Source organism: Catharus ustulatus, chromosome 4 (assembly GCF_009819885.2).
Source record: "Catharus ustulatus isolate bCatUst1 chromosome 4, bCatUst1.pri.v2, whole genome shotgun sequence".
Taxonomy (NCBI): domain Eukaryota; kingdom Metazoa; phylum Chordata; class Aves; order Passeriformes; family Turdidae; genus Catharus; species Catharus ustulatus.
This window is the reverse complement of record NC_046224.1, coordinates 24,219,569-24,233,598: the sequence shown is the minus strand read 5'-3', so window position 1 is coordinate 24,233,598 and position 14,030 is coordinate 24,219,569. Positions and strand designations below refer to the sequence as shown.

Here is a 14,030-nt window from a genome sequence, read left to right as displayed (position 1 = left end):
AGCTGGAACTGTTGCTTTGCTCTGGCTGGTCGTGCCTTATTTGCCACTAGGGGTGGAAACTCTTTCATCCCTTTGTTTTCAGCAGCCACAGTGAAATGCATTGAAACAAATCATTTGCTTTCTGACATGAGGGTGTGTTGTACTCCTTAGCTGAGCACAGAAAAGTAACCATTGACTGCAAAATACACATATATGTAATAAATATACTGCCTTCTGCTTTCTTTTAGCCATCTTCATTGACCAGACAGCAGGCTGACCCTTCATCAGGTGGAAGACACCTTTCTTTTCTTTCTTTCTTTATTTTCTTACCTGCTTTTTGCCAGGTTTTGGGACTTTCCCGTTGTCCCTGTGGGCACAGGCTCTGCTGTGCCATGTCCCATCTCCTCTTTGTGGTGAAGCTGGAGCTTGCTGTCCAGCCTGTCAGCCACAGCCCAGGGACTGGGCACTGCCTCCACACTGCCTTGGGTAGTAACAGTGGGCCAGGGCTGGGGGCTTGGAGGCAGCTCTCAGGAGGCACTGAAGCCACATTTTGCTGGGATCACCATGTTGAACTGAGGCAAGGCAGAGATGGAGACGCTGGTGTGCAGGAATGGGTGACTGCTGGGGGCAGCTCAGCCTCTGTGCCAGAGGACAGGGCAGCTCGCTTTCGGACAGCCAGATCCCCTGGTGTGCTGGGAAACAGATCCACGTGATCCTGTAGCTACTACCTCTAGTAACGACAGCTCCTGTTAGTAAGGTCTGTTGCTGCAGCACTAGCAGCCGTGCGGGGGCTGTTCCTGTGCCAGATGCTCCGGAATCGTGGAGCATTCATTCCCTGTGCGAGCACTGCACAAGGCTTAATGAGCCTTCCTGGCTCTGGGAGGGAGCAAGGGAGGCTCCCAGCAGGACAGGGAGGTGAAAGGAGGCAATTAGGCAGTGCCCCATTGCTAGGGCAGAGCAGGTAATGGGGACTTTGGAAATCACCTCCTGGGGACAAGTATTGGCTGGCTTGACCTCGTTTGAGGGCACCAGGAGGCTGACACACTGCAGGGAGCCGTGACATGCAAACTGTGCTGAGGTTGCAGGTATTGGGGAGCACAGGAGATCCCCAAAGCCCACTCTGAAGTCGAGGGTCCCAGGATTGCCTGTGTCCCTGGGAAGGCAGCACCCGCATGGCCAGTAGTACCCTCTTGGAAAGAGGGGCTGGAGGGGCTCATAAATGTCAGCATTTTCTTTTCAAACACAATAATTAATAGCCATCAAGCCTGAAGGTTTCCCATTGCCATGTTTAACTTGGTCTTCTTCACTGCCAGACAAAACTCTTTGGGAGAATGGGGTGGGTGGTATTTGAGTCTGGCTAAGCCCTTGGCTAGCAGAAAACCCTGCAGCAGCGAGTTCTGCGGATTAGGAAAGGAAATGGCAGTCCCTTTCCTCTCCTAGAAGAGTGCTTACAGCCCCTTGGCAGGGAGATAGAGGACAGCACATGGCATCCATCATACCTGCCTGTCCCCCACATCATCTCCTCTTGTGCCAGCTGCTGCTGAACATCCACAGCCCAGCAGCACCCCTGCCCTGCCCTGCCGTTCACTGCCCAGCTTCCACCTTTTCCCTCCTATCCTGGATATCTGGACACAATACAGCCAGCCAGCTGAAGCACCTACCATAACCACAAAACCTTCTCCTCATTATGTTAAAAATTTCCTTTTCCTCCCCCTCCTCTTTCCCTCAAAGCCGACTTTGTTGTTCCTCATCTCTTCTGTGCACAACACGTTGTTTTCCAACCAGCTGCCCTTAGAGAGACACAGGGCTTCTCCTGAGTGCTCCTGGTTAATTTAGAAGCAAGCAATATGTGTAAGTCATTGTAATTACTCCTTGCAGCCAGCAACGCTATTGATTTGTCATCTCCTCTACCTTTTAAGCCCTGTTGCAGGTTTACAGCTCTTGCAAGGCTCAGCTTACTGAAAAGAAATGGTCTCAATCTTGCTCTCCCTCCTCCTCAGACGGGTAAGAAGCAGACATTGCTTCCTGCAGAGAGCCAGGGCAGGATGGAAATCAAATATTTATTTCTGCTCTTCATTTGTGTCTCCCATCCAGTTTCTAATCTCTCCATAATGCCTTTGTTTCCTGAACAGCCTTATGTGGCAACATTTTCTGGAAAGTTTTAAAAGGTTTGGGAAAATTCTACCAAGTTTTCCTGTCTGCCCCAGGTCTGCCTAGCTGGTTGTGAACCTCTGGGAGAGAGGATCTCGCCCTGCAGAGGCTTTGCCACCAGGCTCCCCCCATTCTCCTGATCCAGAAGTGACAGATCCACATCCTGGGGACATGGCTGGGATTAGGATCATGCCAGCATCATTTGGCAGGGATGAGGAGGGCAGCACTCAAGGCCCTGATCAAGCATCTCCTGGTGTCCCCTTCGTTTCTGCTTTTCTGGAGAGGATTTACACACACTTTCAACGTGGGCTGGGTTTCCGGGCTCCGGAGGAGATGGGTGTTTTGCCAATAGCCTACATCAGCGGCCAGGCTGTTTCCATCCTTGTTCATCCTCTCACATTTCTCCTGCCTTGGCCAGCAGCCCCAAGAGCCCTCTCACAGTGCTTTTGCAGTTTGGATAGGAGGATCTTCTGGACCAGTTCCCCCCTCCCCCCACCATTTAACCTCTTTCTGAGTTCATGATCCCAGCTCTGTTTTTGACATTTCCTTTTCTAGAAAATGTGTATCTTAATTATGCTGTTGTTATTTGGGTGCTTGAGCAGATGGCACCTGTTGAACCCTCTCCTCTTAGTAATGGGGATATGAGCCTCCAGCTCAGCAAGGCCCTTGAACCAATGTTCCAGCTGAAGTACATACTTTTTCTTCAAAACCAGCCCTCAACTTCGTGAAGATGTGCTGAAGGTGAGAGGGCCAGCCTTTCTTTTATGGCATTAAATATCCTCCAGAAGGAGAAGTGTAGGGGGGCAGCTCTGACTCAGAGAACATGCCAGCAATGGGAAAACTCAGTCCTCTGGCTTTGGGTTCTGTTTTCCCCAAATATTGGTGAAGCTGAGCCTTTTGCAGGAGGAGCAGGATGCGATGAGAGGCAAAAGCACCATGCCGACCTGGTCACAAATTGTTCTACAACAGGAGCTCCAAGAGCCATGCCTGAACCATCTTGTGCCTAGCTAGGTCAGAAACTCATTACTGGTACTTAATTAGATTTATGCTCTGTGTGAGTTCCTCGCTATCATGCTTTGACCTAGAGCCGTGATTTTTTACTTGTTCCTGCTTCCCTCCATGGAGAGGTGTTTCCCCCAGCCCTCGTGCCCCACCAGCAGCAGCCTGTACCCCACACTGCTCTGCAGTGGGGTAGATCAAATGTAGCCAGACTGTGACACCACCCCCAATACCAAACACCAACAATACCAAACCCCTGTGATGATATTCCTGTAATGCCAGCAGTGGGCCTGGCCACCACCCTTCAGCGGCCCTAAGCACCCTGAGGAAGGTCACCTCATCTTGGGCTGACCAGTCCCATCCATCCCCCCAGCAACCTTGCGCTCCGCAGGAGGCTCGAACAGAAAACATCACGTTTATTGTTCACGATCAGCTTTACAAAAGAAATGTCCCAACACGGGTGCACGTCAGGGGCCCTTTTCACGAACGTGCATTGGAGAAAGCGCGCGAGCGAGCGAGGCAGAGGGGGCAGCTCCTCAGGGTGCACGGAGGTCACAGTGCTCCCACTTGGCACAAGGGCTGCTCCCCATCCCCGCTGTGTCATTCCCAGTGGGCTGAGCCACCCCAGCACTGGCAGAGACCCTGGGCAAGGGGATGGGGGCTGGCAGGGCTGTCCCTTCTGCCAGCTTTGCCTCCCCCAGGGGCAGAGGCAGCTGTCACCCAAAGTGGGACTTGGGGTAGGGGGGAACACTGGAAGCTGAACACTGCATTGAGCAACCATGAGAGCCCCATAATAACCCTCCCACCCCACCCCCAGACACACACACATGTGCACATACACACACTCACATATCGAGATGTCGGTGACCACACAATGTGGAAACAGCGTATTGTCAGGCACTCCACAGGGAAAACACCAGCCTGCTCTTTTACCCTCCCAGTTTCAAGGCCAGTGGCAGCCCTGTTCCTGGCAAGGAGCAGCTAAAAGAAGGGGAGCTGGGTGGAACCAAGGGTAGTAGCCCAATCCAGTACCAAAAGACAGGCATGGATGGCAGGGCTCCTCTGACTGCCACCATCCTCCATCTCTTCTTTTCTTGCTTTTTCACTCTTTCCCCCTCGGCCAGCGCTGGGGGAGATGTCGCCCCTTTTCCCCCATTCCCTTGGTGGCTGACCCATCCCCAGCATGGAGGTGGTGGAGAGTGTTCTCTTCCCTCTGCCTCAAAATCTGGCTCCCCTCAGGCAGCCCTGCCCAAACAGGCAGCAGAGGCAGGGAAAGGGGTGCAGGGGGGTAAGTGCTGTGCCACTGATTCTCTACCATTCTCCCTCAGCTTCCCTGGGGCCACATTTGAAAAACCAGGGCAGCAGGAGAAGGATGGGACTGGAGGTGAGATCCTGGAATGCAGGCTCATAAAACCGGACAGGCGGTTGCTAGAAATAAATAAGGGAAGGGGGATGTGTTCAGGTGATGCCTGCACCCTGGCATCCCACTGAGACTGGATTGCACTCAAAGTGGAGCTCTCCTTCCCATTCCCTGTTAGGTCTGGCGAGGTGAGGACCCTCACCATATCAAGGACACCTGCAGGTATGGCGAGTTCCACCCAGAACAGAAGTGGGGCAAGATGAGACTCAGGAGCCAGCCGGCCAGGAGTGAGGACAAGCCACAGCACCAGCACAGGGACAACAGGGAGAATTCTAGGGGCCCCTCTCCCTCCTGGGACACCAGCATGGGGGGCTCAATCATTGCCCCATCAAGGCTTACTGGTCTGGGAGGGGAGAAAGGGGCTCCCTGCTTCGGGGCTGCCACCGGGCTCCTTGGCGCTGGGAGAGGGCTGGGGCCACTCATGCCTTCCTCCCTTCCTCGCAGGCAGCAAAGCCCGCCTTGCTGGCACCTCCAAAGACCTCCACCGCCTGCTCATCCCACTGGATCACATTCCCTTGGAGGTGGGAGGTGCAGTTAGCCAAGCCCAGGATCTCCGCTGGCGCCAGCATGTGGTCCCACACGCCGAACTGCGCCAGCTCTCCCACGAAGGCCTGGGTGGCATCAAAGCGGCCCCCCAGCGTGTCCTGGGAAAGAGCAGGAGAGGTGATTGAACAGGGATGAAGAGAAGAGGAGGAACATGCATCCAGTGGGAAACAGCAAGGGGGAGAGGGAGAAGCAGAGCAAGGTGCTTGATGGCAAGGAGGGGAGGGGATGAATGCATGGAAGAGATTCAGGAAGACGAGGCAGGAAGGCCAAAGGGATAAGGAAGAGAAGACAGTGAGGGCACATGGCCAGCCTGGGGGCTGAGTGAACAGGCAGGAGAGCCAACTGCCCTGCTGAGCACTCCTGCCCATGCTGCCCCCTCCCCTCACCCCACCTGGGGGCTTTTCCCCCCAGCCAGTTCCATAGAGCGATGCTAACTGGCAGCTCTCGGTGTCCAGCTGGTACCTACCTGCTCCTGACCCAGGATGATGATGCCCTGGGGCCTGATGGAATGCCAGGAGGCCAGGTTCTCGCCAGCACCCCGCTGTTCACCATCCTGGTAGGCGGACCACTTGCCATCCCGTGTGGTCCATGCCACGCAGATGTGGTGCCAGGCCTTGTCCTTCAGATTCAGCGGCAGCTGGGCAACCTTTGAGAGAAGAGCAAGATCTCAGTGCTCGGTAGGACTGCTGGGGACCCCAGGGTCTCCCCAGCCCCTCACAGAGCAAACAGTGCACCCCCATGGTGGTGGTGGCATCCCAAAATCTACAGACATCCAAATGTGCTGCTTCTCCCTCTCAAAACTCACCCCAATGAGCCATCCTCCCAATCCTCCTGCTTCCCACCATAAACCTAGGGCCCCTTCCTCCCAGCTCCCCCACACCAGTGCCCCCAGGAATATTTCCTAGGGGGACTGAAGCAGGGAAGATGAGGGCAGGGTTTTCTCTCCTGCCCCTCCTGCAACTGGGCTGACCTTGTCATTGATGAGCAGCTCCAGGGGGTTGGTGCCCCACTCCAACAGCACGATCTCATTAGCCTGGCTTGGGACAGAGTAGGAGAACGGGGTGCCAATCCCTGCCAGGGCCTTGGACTTCAGCCACATGCAGATGGTGAAGGCGTACAGCTCCGGCAGGCTCTTCTTCATGCGGGCATACATGTAGTTGTTCTGCACCGGGATGGTCACCTTGAAGGCATCAGGAGGGCTGTAGCCTAGGGGTCCTATGGATCAAGGATGGGGAGGAGAGAGGAAGGTAGCTGGGATGAGGGTGACTTGTCCTAGGGCTCTCCTGGCAAGGTACCTCGGGGGTAGCCCCAGCTCCACGCCCGTTGGGCAGGACTCACCGTGCTCCAGCTCTGTCACCCGGTTCTGGAGCGAGTTCAGCTCCTTCTCGATGTTGTGCTGCTGCTGGCTGCGGTCAGTGCTGGCAGCCTGGCGCTCCTTCTGCAGGGTCAGGATCTTGGAAAGGAGCTGCTCCTCCAGCTGCTCCATCTTGGTGTGGAGGGCATCACGGGCAAGTGCTGGGGCAGTGGGTGCTGAGCCATTGGTGCGGGCTGGCAGCTCCTGCTGCATTTGGCAGCAGCCACGATGGCGAGAATGGGAGGCACAAAAGAGAAAATTCATCACAGTGCCACTATAACAGTTTAAATAAGGACATGTCCAGCCTGCAGCACTACAGGTAGTGCTGGGATGACAGTCCCATATCCACACTGGGGTCTTCTCCAAGAGCCTCCAGCTGACTTTGTACCTCCCCTCTCCGAGCCCCCATTGAGCTCATTACTGCAAAATGAAGCTTGGCTGCTCTTAATGACTTTCTGCTGCTTCAGAGACAGAGCAAGGATGGGATGTTTGGGTCATCCCTTGGCTCTGCTCCTGCAGGCAGCCTCCTATGATGAGGAAATGACACAGGCAGGACCTTGGAGCTCCCAGCCACTCCTGCTGCTCGTGAGGTTGCTTACCTATAGCCAGCACATTAACATCACTTAATGGGACTGTAATCCTCTTAGCTGAGCTCAGCTGGTGTGCGGGGGTGTGTGCACGTGTGCCAGGTAGTGCTCCATAAGCCAGCCTCTCCCAGGGCACCAGAACGCCAGGGAGAAGTGGGATGGTGCCAGGCTGTCGTGTCTCTGATCCTCAAGGCATGAACCATCACCTGGGGAATATCGAGCCTGTCTTGTCCCATCAGGGTTAACACTCAGACCAAAACTCTTCCCTTGGCAAATCCAACACAGCAGCTGGTGAAGGTGCTCACAGCTGCTACTGCATTCTGCAAAGACCCCACATCCCACCTTACTGGGAGACCCCACCCCAGCTGGAAGAAAACCAGTCTGGAAGGGAGAAAGTGACCCTTTGCCATGCTCCTGGAGTTTCTCTGTAAATAGGAGCCCTCTTCTGTCCCGTGTCCTTAGTGCATTAGTGACTCTGCCATGGGCTCTGAAAGATGACAACCACCTCCTCTGTGTTGCCAGACCTTCCCAGAGGTGCTGGAGCAGCCATGGAGACCCTTGCCTTGGCTCCTCCAGCACTGAGGGATCTGCATGGCTGCTTCAGCCCTGGCCATTCACATGGCTTGTGCTGGTAGGACATGGGGGATACCATCCCTGTCGATCTGAACAGCCTCCCTCCTGTCTCAGAGCTGGCCTGGGGAGGTCAGTATGCTCACCTGTGGTTGTGGCTTCCTGCTTTTTCTTCCTTCTTACATCCAGCTTCTCCAGGCTGGACAGGACCTGATAATCATGCACACAAAGCTGAAGGGGAGGGATGGCTGCCCATGTCACCCCTAATCTTTGCTATCCATTATAAACAACAGAGGGGAGGCGAAGGCTGGAAGAAAGTCAGGTTTGGCTGGGCAGGATGCAGCCTTGGCGGATGGGAACAGCAGGGAGAGGAAAAGTGAGAAGATGGTGTTGGTGTGAGCACAATGTACCCACTCTGGGGAACAACATGCTCAGGCTGCAAATAAAATGGAAGTTGTGGTGCCCCAAGGTCTGCAAGAGCTGCCAGCAGGGTCTGCCGGGGCAAACCCACAGATTCTGTGAGGAAAACCAACCTGGAAAAGCAAAACCCAGCAAGAAAAGAGAGGTTGGGCTGAGGACATCTGCCAGCCCTGACCAAATGCCAGCTCTCATTGCCAGTTTGCTCCGGGCAGCACTAAGGATGCTCTTGCAGGGAGAGCAAAACCTCTCTGGTAAGTGAAAAGTGCTCAGCAAAGAGCATCCTACCTTTGGACTTTGCAAAAATGAAGGATTAACCAATGGGAAAGGGGCTTTAACTCTTTTTCTTTTTTCTGTAAGGAGTCTTGGGGATCCACTGGATGAAAGGGAGGGTAGAGATGGTAGGAGGGAAGGGAAGTGGAAAGGTTAATTCTCATCCTCCTGGCAGGGATAATTCCCGCCTGGGACTGTCTGCATTTGTACCCAAGCTGAGCTGGCTGAGGAGGCAGCACAGGTGGGATGGGGTTGCCTTTGCCTCTCTGGCCACATCCCGTGGGCTCCAAGAGCTTTTTTCCTCCTGCCAGGCTGCCTGGCTGCAGCGGAGGCTGGCACGCTCCTGTCTGCCGCACGCTTTGATTGCTCGAGCTGCGGGTTTGGAGCCTACGTCCCTGCTATCATGCATGGCTCCATCTGTTAATGACGAAAAAAGAAAAAGCTGGGAGATTTTGTCACTCTCACTAGCCCCCAATAGCCTGCCCTACATTATTCAGTAGTGACTGAGTACTTTTTTTTTTACCTCTCTCTTCCTCCTGCTTTTCTCCCTGCTGCTATTTTCTTCCCTCTGTAACTTTTTGCCCTATGGCTTTTCCATTTCTCTGTCTTTGGAGCATCTCTTCCTGATGCTTCTCTCCATGCACACACACTGTGTCTTTCCCCTTTTGTTCATTTTCTTCCCCATTTCAGAGTTTTTCGCCATCCAGCCCTCTCTCCAGCTCTTGCTGGTCTTTCCAAGTTGGCAGCCAGGGCACTGACAGCCGGAGCCACATGGACGACTGAACCACTGCTGACCCCTGTTCCTTATGGAAAGGGATTGTAGCCAGTACCCTCATCTGGCAGGGTTTCAAGGCCATCCCAGCAAACACCATCCGTGTCCCCACAGCCAGATGATGGCTGGACAGGAGACTGGACTCCCCATTCTACCCTGTTCTGCTGGACGATCCCCCCAATGCCAGGCTAGGCTGCATCCCCGAGCCATGATCCTCATCTCCGAGCTGCTGCTCGAGCATCTTTCTCACAAGGCAAATTATTTGCAAAATTATTAATGGTTGATGTGCAGCTGTTATTTACTGGTGACCTTTGGGGAGGGGAAGGGGGGGAAGCGCCTTCTCCCTGGCTGTTCAGCAGGCACCCGGCTTCCCATCTGCCACCGCACAGGCAGCAGGGGAGTGGGCAGTGGATGTGGGGGAGGCTCGTTCCACGCTTTTTGGCCACCAGAACCGGCAAAAAAAGATTGAAAGATGCCAGGTAATATTAATCACGTTAAATGTCAGCGGCTGGCAGGGGATGGGGAGGGGGAGGTGGGGGCAGGGGGCTGCGGCAGCCATGCCCGCGTGTGCTCGCTGGGGCTGCAGCCCTCAGTCAGCAAATGCACTTTGATTTACATAAGGAGATCAGAGCCTCATTTACTAATGCACCAGCAAATCTGGGCGCTGCTGCTCCCCGCCAGCCCCCAGCATAGCAGTGCCCACCTTGGCTGCTGGGACAGGGCAGGCAGGAGCACAGGGTGCCTGCGGGATGGAGTCCCGGCACATCCCAGGGATCGTGATGCTCAGCTGGGTGTGCACCACAGCAGACCCATCCCATTCCTTGGACCCATGAATCCTTACAGCCTGCACAAAACTCCTCCAGTGGCTGCCGCCCTGGGATGCTCACTGCTGCAGGACAGCACACCTGCTGCAGGGTTTTTGGATTCTGCCACCTCTTTGAACCCAGGCAGGACCTTGGGGATCATTAAACTCCAAAAGGGAGTAGAAGAAAAACAGGGATGCATTAGCCTCTCCCTCTTCCTCACAAGAGAAGGGCTCACCATTGATCCTGTCCCCCTAAAACCTCTCTTGGGGTGGGGCTGGGACTGTCACAATTTGTGTGTTTACATCCCGGCAGTGCTGAAGACAGGAGGGAAGCAGCTAGGTCACTACCGTTCCCTTACCCGAGGGTTTCCTGCCAGCAGCCAGGTCACCAGCCGCAATGGCACAGCCGCGAACCAGCGGAGGAGCAAACAGGCTGCTGCAATTCCACCAGGTCCCCCATGGAGCCCATCAGGCTGTCCCCTCTCCCGCTCCGCTCTCCTGCAAGGGATGATGGGGAGAAGGGGGGCATCTGCATCTCGGCACAGCCCAGGCAGCCAAGGTGATTCTCTCTCCAGTCCCTTTCCATTTGCAGCAATAACTAAAAGCATGGAAAAGGAGCACCTGGGTCCCTCGGCTCTGTGCTCCAAGATGCACTAGAGTGTACAGACATGAGCACGTGCTGAGAGAAAGGGGAGACCCTCAAGACCAGGCTGCTGTGCATGAGGAAAGGATGATCAGTGCCTCGGTGGCATTAGGAAGAGGTGAGGGAAGATGTGTGAATGCTGTGCTGATGCTAGCCCAGCCCCACAGAAATGGCAGGGGACAAAGAGCGAGACCATGAGGGCCCTCCCTGCATCCTCTTCTGGGAAATCCTTCTGCCATGCTGACAAAATTAAGAAACAAGTGCCTTAATAGGTTTTTCAATGCATGAATAAATCTTGTTATGCCTTACAGACAGGGCGGAGAGTGCCCAGATTAGAAGTCCTAGCTCTGAAGCATCCAGCAGTAATCCCTGCCAGCAAACCTGACTGGAGACTCCCTGGGATGCAGCCTTCCCGGAGCGGCTCATGGCATTTTGTGTCATCTCTTCTGAGACTAAGCCACCACAGACTTGGCAGCATTTCCTCTCCTTCCCAATGCGTTTTGCAGAGTCTTCATCACGTGAGGGCCACCCCAGGACTGTCCCCATCCAGGTCACTTTTGGGATGATCATTGCCATCATCCAGGGTAGCTGTGGAGGCTTTGAGTGCCTCCCATGTCATGGGGTACCCCAGGAAGGCTCCTAGGGCTGACAGCTGGAGCCATGCAGGACAGAAGAGCACAGATATCCCACCATGAAGTTTTAGGTGTCTGCTACTGGGGTGGGGTGGGAGGCAATTTGAAGAGGGAGGCCATAGGCAACCATCACTGGATGGCTGAGGTGTGGCCACAAGGCTCAGCTGGCTGGGCTGCAGCCATCGCAGGGGTGTGGTGCACACAGGTGACACTTTCACCAGGCAGGAGCCACGACAGACAAATTCCAGCCCACCTGTAACAAGCTGTCCCATTTCCTCACCTGGCAGGGCTCACTGAGTCTCAGGGTGCTGTGTCTCCCCTGCAGAGTATACTTGGGACCCTCAGGCCCCCGGCAACACAAAACCAAACATTTCTGGTCATGTGCCACTTGGCTTCCTCATCAGTGTGTGCACGAGCCTCATCCCAGCACCGCTTTAGGCTCCCTAGGCACATGTGACAACCTGCTCCAACCCTTGTGAGCTTCACCCTCCTCCTCCACCCCAAACCTCCCACCATCCTCAGACACCCCAGGAGAGGGGCCAGGACAACTCATGGGTGATGCTGCCCCACAGAGAAGAGCGATAGCCTGATGCTCTCCAAGTCCAAACTGATATGCTGGGCACCATCCCACCATGCATCATCTGGTATATGTGTGCAGAGACTCATTTCCCCACTTTATTTTTGAGCATACCTGCTGTGTTATTCTGCTGATGGAAAATCATTTGTTTAGGGCTGCAGGGGTTTTTTTGGGGGGGTCTGTACCTCCCTTTGCCTGTCTTTGGCTCTGGGCAACATGTCAGACAGGCTGCACATCCCACTCTCCCTGCACGTACCTGGCATGCCTCTGTGTTTCTTTTTGTGCCTGTGTATGCATCACCCTGGCAGGTCACAGGTGCTTCCTCTGTGGTCTTCCAGCTCTTCTCCTTTTTGTGTTCATGTGTTTATTTGCCTTTCTCTGTCTTTTTTTCCCTGTTCAGTGTCTCCATCGATTACAATAACCCTCTCTCCCAGTCTCATTCATCAGCCTGTGACCTTAGTGGCTCTGAATTTCCCATCCATTTCCTGCTGCTGCTGCTGTGCCCACATGTGTGTAGTGAGTGGGGGCAGAAGGTCAAAGCTGAGGAGGGATCCCATAGGTGCTGCATGACCCCCCTCTTAGCTCCACACTACAGGGAAGAGTGGAGAGGGAAACAGGGAACTGATCAGGAAAATGAGAAGGTTGAGGACTCGCAGGAGGTTCCTTACTGGTGGCTCTGACACCTGACAGACCTCAGGGAACAACCCCTACCTGGAGCAATTCCCACAGGGAAAACAGACAACTCTCCTCTTGCAGCTCTCACGTGCCAAAACCATTGCCACAGCCATATCCTGCAAAGTCTGCCAAGTTCCGTGGGACTGCTGAGCCCAAATCAGCCCCAATAAATCAACACTCACATGCACTCTGTGATGTGCCCCATGACAGGCACCACGGCAGAGCCTTTGGTGCCACTGGGTTGTGGCTGGGCCAGGGTTAAGCCTGCCAGGCACATGCTGCACAGCTGCTACAGCATGGTGACCAGGGGTCTGCATCCCAAGTGCCAACAGCCCAGTGCCACAGGAATGGGCACAGTGAACGACTCCAGCTGTGCCCTTCTCTCTCCAGCTCCTAGGGACCATGTGGGAAAAGGGTGCCAGGCTCTCTGAACTTTGTGAGACGTCCCATTCATAACTGTGATGGCATCAGATAGGATTTCCCTTCTTGCTAAAGGGCAGGATCTGCCCCTGAGCTGCCAACCTGCTCTGGAGGAGTCCTTAGCAGGTGCTATGGGGCAAGCAAGGTTCCCTGCCTGGGCACAGACTGGGGGGAAGTGGGGCAGCCCTGGTGCTTTGGGACTACCCAAAGCATGGAAAGAAGAGAGGAGGACTCAAGGTGAATCCCTTGTACCCGGGCAGAGATCTCAGGAAAGAGGGAGGCAAGGACAACCTTCCTGAAGGCTCATGAGGGGACGAGCTAGTTCGGGATGCATGTGGCTGCAGGCCTGGGGAATGGCACGTGTGGGAGCATCTTTCCCGGGGAGCATCCCTCCCAGACCCCCAGGAGCATCCCTCGCACCTCTATCCGGTCGATTCGGTCCTGGAGGGTGCGGACAGCCTCCTCCAGCTCCCGCACGGCGGGCGGCTCGTCGGGAGGGTGGCCCATGGTGCCGGGGCGCGGGGCGGCGCGGAGCCCGGCGGCGGCGGAGGGGGTCCGCAGGCCGCCCTCGCAGCGGCTGAGCTTGCCGGTGAGCTCCCGGATGGTCTCCTGGTCCATGCGGATCCGCTCCTTCTGCTCCAGCGCCGTGCGGCGCAGCTGGGCCGCCGCGCTCCGCAGCGCCAGCAGCTCCTCGGGGCCGGCGGTGCTGCCGGCGGCGCTGCCGGTGCCGGTGGCCGGGCACTCGGTGCTCAGCGGGGTGCAGACGAAGCGGCTGAAGAGCGGCGGCCCCCCCGGCAGGCGCGGCCCGGCGCTGGCCAGAGCCTCGGCGGGGCCGTGCAGCGCTCCCAGCCCCTTGTCGGCGGCGGGCAGGAGGGCGGCGGCGGCCGAGTCATTGTCGGCGGCGGCGGCGGCGGGCGCGGCGGTGCCGGCCGGGTGGACGCTGGCGATGATGCAGATGATGGCCCCAAGGAAAGCCAGCATGCCCGCCGCCAGCAGCACCGCCAGAAACTTCAGGGTGGCAGCGGCGTGGGGGGCCCGAGCCCGCGGACGGCGAGAAAACAAAGCGGGCGGGGATGGAGAGGGAGACGGGCGGTCGGAGGGGTGGACGGGCAGCCCGGAGGGAGCTGGCGGTGAAGGACGGTACCGGCAGCAGCCCCGGCGCCGGGGCCCCGCCGCGCCGCGCCGCGCTTATATGTGCCGGGCGGCGCCG

At 56.1% G+C, this 14,030-nt stretch overlaps 1 protein-coding gene across 1 annotated transcript; it reads right to left on the bottom strand.

Moving 5' to 3' along the window:
* Positions 1 to 3,525: 3,525 nt before the first annotated feature.
* On the bottom strand, positions 3,526 to 14,008 carry NPTXR (neuronal pentraxin receptor). Its single transcript, XM_033058633.2, has 5 exons — positions 13,241 to 14,008; positions 6,434 to 6,656; positions 6,066 to 6,310; positions 5,562 to 5,741; positions 3,526 to 5,193 (listed from the first exon to the last, which is right to left on the bottom strand). The coding sequence occupies exons 1-5, from the start codon at positions 13,799 to 13,801 to the stop codon at positions 4,969 to 4,971; spliced, it is 1,434 nt and encodes a 477-aa protein (XP_032914524.1). The 5' UTR covers positions 13,802 to 14,008; the 3' UTR covers positions 3,526 to 4,968.
* Positions 14,009 to 14,030: the final 22 nt, after the last annotated feature.